Genomic DNA, 4,800 nt, shown 5'->3' with positions numbered 1-4,800 from the left:
GTAGCCGTTACTCCATTCATCGTGGCAGGTTTCAGTGTCATTCTTCAATCCTGTGGCATAACTCGCCACCATATGCATGTGCGTGTTATGTTCTGGGCCTGTGCATTTTCTTGTTTGCTGGTGGCTTGGCCATTCCTTGCACTGGAGTCGATCAGCCTTGCCGTACCGTGCATGCCTGTAAGCTTGGAATCCCGGCCTACGGCATCCCAGCCTGCCATTTTCATTCCCACCGCTCTTGGATGGACTGGAGTCGCACTTGTATGTGGCGCATTCCCTGCACTGTGCGTATGCATTTCATATGTAACTGTTATGGATGCTACACCCGACAAATGTCAATGGACTCAAAAGGTGCTGTACCGGCACACAAGGCATGAATTATTCGACTGGGTATCACGGTTGTCCTTTCTGGTACCAGTCGCCCTTGCGGACCACTTTGATGAATCAAAGGCAGCTTTTGAGCAGCTAGCACTGTGCGTACTAATCCTCGCAATGTCAACATTTTATGGCCTCGTCTTTTGCAGCAGCATGGAAGGTTTCAGTTCTCTTAGTAAGATTACAGCGGCTCATCTGGTTGGGGTTACAATGCTGCTGGTCGCTCAAGCCATGGGTGGAGCCACAGCGGCTGGATTGGAATGGGCCACACTGGGTTTTTACCTTGCGTGCACCTTCACTCTTTTCTCACATGTGAAGGCGCTGTTACTGCGCCATTTCAAGGGGTGAAGCAACTGTGAGAGTGCTGTAATGCACATTATCGGAATGCCTATAGAAAGGAATATGGCAGAGTAGTTGATAACATACAATCCCACTGAATGTGTGCGGTGCGGTGTTATTCAAGTTAATCCAGCTGTTGAGTGTGGTAGGCTGCAAGTGTATGATCTTGCTATGCAAAGGCAACATACTTGCCAACCTTGTCATTGGCACCTCACTTACTGCTTTTTCAATGCACATCGCTCGAGGCGATTGACATCAGTAAATAGCTAGCTGTGGGTAGTAAGTATAAGGCGGGACATAAACAGTTCACAAGAAAACACTTCTGGATCACACCGTACAATCTAATTATATATGTAACGCATTGATTGCCTGACTGTGCATGCATGACCAGGGGAACCTGGAGGGCAACAGGGCCGCTGCTGGGTGCGTAGGTGTACGTAGTTGGTATAGGCACGTAGGGGTGGCACGCACGCACCAGCCATGGTGGGCGGGTCCAGTGTTCATATCTTCTTTCTTTTCAGCAGAAATTTGCCCCAAAGTAAAAGCCTTCGGGAGAAGAATCGCCTTGAAAACACACAAAGTGGGACAGGGTATTTCTGAAAATAGCATATGGCAACTTTGGGATTTCTGCAACTTTTGGCTGGGTGCAGGGGTACGCCGTCAGGGTGTGTGATGGGACAGTGGCAAGGCAGGTTGGCAAAGTCCCTTAGGGCGCAGCTCATTCCCATACCCAACAAATGGCAAACAGTTGGCAGAGGCAGGGCAAGAGGGGTACGCCGTCAGGGTACTGTATGGCAATGTCATAGCATGTCAAAATTCAGTGGTGCCATGCTGAGCATGGTTTGTGACCGAAGCGGCTATCAGTGCGCTGAAATACTTGCTTGCCAGTCCGGTATGTACAGGTTATAGCACGGGGGGTGGGGCAATACGGGATATACTGGGGCGGGGCGGAGGGAGGGGAGGGTTATAAGTGACAAGGGGTGTCAGCTTTGTACAGCTGGAAAATGGGCTGAGCCCCATGTAGCGCAAGGGATGTGACGATGGGCACCGGCGACATGAACAGCACCCGTGCAAGCCCATCCAGCGGGACTGGCCACTATGCCAACGCCGTGCCGAGGCACCGACATGCCCTGTCCCCGCCACGCCACGCCACCTTGCCCACGCCACTCCACGGTCCATGATATCCCAAATGCACCTCACCCACATCCCACTCAAGCACCGCAAACGGCTAGCCGGGCTCGGGCGCGGGATCCCGGGCCGCAAGGCTCGGGGACGCATGGTTTGCTTGGCTGTTGCAAACAATTTCGACATTCTTGCCCCAAGACGCTTGTCGTCGACATGTTTTGATACATGGATGTAAGATATTCAGGGGCCGCGAGCTATACTCGCGGACTGAAGAAAGTCAAGATGCCCATGGACTCGCGAGGTCGCTTCTCACTCCGGCCGAGTTTTCCCTGCCGCCTATTTTTCTACAATAGGGAATAGCAATTAATAATACGTGGCACTCGCGGTTTGCGCCAGTTTGGCACTTTTTGTCGACACAGGCAGGCACGACGCAGGCAGGCAGGCAGGCAGGCAGGCAGGCAGGCAGGCAGGCAGGCAGGCAGGCAGGCAGGCAGGCAGGCAGGCAGGCAGGCAGGCAGGCAGGCAGGCAGGCAGGCAGGCAGGCAGGCAGGCAGGCAGGCAGGCAGGCAGGCAGGCAGGCAGGCAGGCAGGCAGGCAGGCAGGCAGGCAGGCAGGCAGGCACGGACAGGGGCAATCCTGGGGGGCTTCGCCCCCCCTGGATCGCTTCGCTCAGGGGGCTCAGCCCAAAAATAATCCCAGTGCACATTATTGGAGCCCCCCCCTGAATACTAGAAACCAGGCATGTTTTGGACGCTTGATGCCGTGGGCGAGAATGTGGTAAGGGCCCTTCTCGCCAGCAGTGGCGGCCTACCTCTTAGTTGTGGAGCCCGTGTCGGAGGGTGGGAAAATTGCCTAGCGCAGGCATCTGGCGGGGTGGGTCTGGTCTGGCAGCTAAGTTCCAGAGGCAACCTGACCCCCGCGCACGCGCATCTGAGGGTGCTGGGGTTGCCCTGCGCAGGCATCTTGGGGTGCCATGTCCACGCATCTCGACTGGCGGGGATGGTCTGCCCAGGCATCTTAGCTGCCGTGCCCAGGCATCTTGGATGGCGGAGGCGGTCCGCCCAGGCACCTTAGCTGCCGTGCCCCCGCAGCTTGACTGGCGTGGTTTCCCACCCCGGAAACGTAGCGTGCCGAGTTTAGATTGCGGGAATGTCAGTAAGCACGGTATGCCTGTACCCACGTGGGTGCTGGTGCTGGTGCCAGTGTGCCACAGTGCCCATGGCAAGCACGCAGCTCAATCCGGCCTGCTTCCCAAAGAATACTCTACACGCAGAGATGCCAAGCGCGATTTATTCACTGTGACAACTAGACGGAGACTGTGGGTTCGGACATGGAAACACGGTCTGGGGCCGCTAAAGCTGGGTTTAAGCCGTGGAGCCTGCTGTGATTTATTTCATGGTATCTGCTATCTGGGTGACAAGCTGTATTCCCTAGGAAAGCTGGCTGCGGCGCCGAGTTGGCTGTCACGCCCCGCGAACCAGTGGTTCGCAGAGAGCCTTTTGTTTCCCTGCTTGCCCAGTAGTTTTTAAACTTGCTACTGCTTTACATGTAGCCTTCTTGTGGCACCACAAGCCCCAAAAGAAGGAAGCCTTGACCATTAATGTCGCAACTTCAGCAGAGTTCTGCAGCTCGAAGTATCTATAAAGGTGTAGTGGTTGCTTTAATATCAGCACGCATTCAGTATAGGCCAGCATGTTCCAAGCCCTTGACTTCTCGGCTGAGCAGTGTGGCTGTGTATGCGTGCCGGAGTGCTGGCATACCCCTACACACTGCCCGTTACCCATTCCAGACCCTCTTGCGGCATTTTACCAAGCAACTAGGGTGGCTACAATAGGCAGCTCGGATGTGCTAGCAGGGGCGCCGCGGCATCTGCAATGCCTCGCGCAGGCATCCGTGCTGATGGCGCGGGGTCGCGCAGGCATCTGCCATCCCTCGGCGCAGGCATCTGGACTGCCGCGGCGACCCGCCCCAGGCAGCTTCAAACCCCCGCGCACGCAGCCAAATTTGGCTTGGCAGGGTACCCGGCTCACCCTTACAACCAGAGGCCACCGGCAACTTTTCGGATTTCCTACCCTCCTCCCGTGTGTACGGCCGCCTGGTCCGGTGTGCAGGTGTGGCAGTCGGTTGATTGGCTGCTGCCTGTGTGCCCCGGCTTGCGTGGAGCCAGTGACCAGGGGTGCTTAGTACTCAGTATCACTCGGGGAAAACCAAGGCGTCCGAAACCGGGGTTTGCCGTCCGAACCTGGTCCGAAGCTGGTCCGAAGCCAGTCCGAAAAGTTCGGACCGGTAGGTTCGGATGGGAGGGGCAGTCTGGGCGCCCAGCCCAGAGGCCTGGGCGGCCCATTTCGGACAGGCCGATTGATTCGGATGGCCAGCCCAAAGGAGGGCCGCCCGCCAACATAGTAATTCCTGTAACTTTAAGCTTTGCTAGTGGCTTCTTGATTCTCACACAGTTTCAGTCCGTAGAACCAGTAGTTTAGAGTCGCGTCCATGGACGTGCGATTGCAGCAAACAAACAACTGCTGCCCCCACCCACCCCCACCTTCACAACCGCACGGTGTCAGATACTGATGTCACAACTACCACCAAAAAGTAGGCTTAATTAGAACCGGGAACTTCTGGACTAAACAGTGCTGAGGTGTCAGGGGGCCCGCCCTGGCCCATCTCCGATCTCGCTCCAGTTCCTGGTCGTGACAACCTTGCCACACAAACTGTTCATATGTCAAGGGGACAAGCTTTTACCCTGACGACGAAGCCGTAAGAATGCTAGGGTGCAACACAGACAGAACTCAGACGAGTGACAGCGTGTGTCAACTTGGTTTGTCTTGCCCCACATGCGGCCACACTGATGAACCTGTTCTATTTCCCACACAACCCAATTGACAAGCATATTCACCTTCCCAATGTGGCCGCCCCACCACCCGCCCCGCCCCGGCCCGCCCCGCCCCGCCCCGCCCCGCCCCG

General features: G+C 56.2%; 1 protein-coding gene across 1 annotated transcript in view; it reads right to left on the bottom strand.

Annotated features, from left to right (window-relative positions):
* Positions 1-3,856: 3,856 nt before the first annotated feature.
* Positions 3,857-4,800, bottom strand: part of CHLRE_03g143727v5 (uncharacterized protein) — a 3,456-nt gene continuing 2,512 nt past the window's right edge. The window contains exon 5 of the mRNA XM_043060350.1: positions 3,857-4,579. Coding sequence (XP_042925479.1) covers positions 4,575-4,579 — 5 coding nt within the window. The 3' untranslated portion in view covers positions 3,857-4,574. The remainder of the gene's footprint in view (positions 4,580-4,800) is intronic.

The sequence above is a fragment of the Chlamydomonas reinhardtii genome, chromosome 3, assembly GCF_000002595.2.
Source record: "Chlamydomonas reinhardtii strain CC-503 cw92 mt+ chromosome 3, whole genome shotgun sequence".
Lineage (NCBI taxonomy): Eukaryota > Viridiplantae > Chlorophyta > Chlorophyceae > Chlamydomonadales > Chlamydomonadaceae > Chlamydomonas > Chlamydomonas reinhardtii.
Note: the sequence above shows the minus strand (reverse complement) of the source record. Positions and strands in the feature narration are given on the sequence as shown.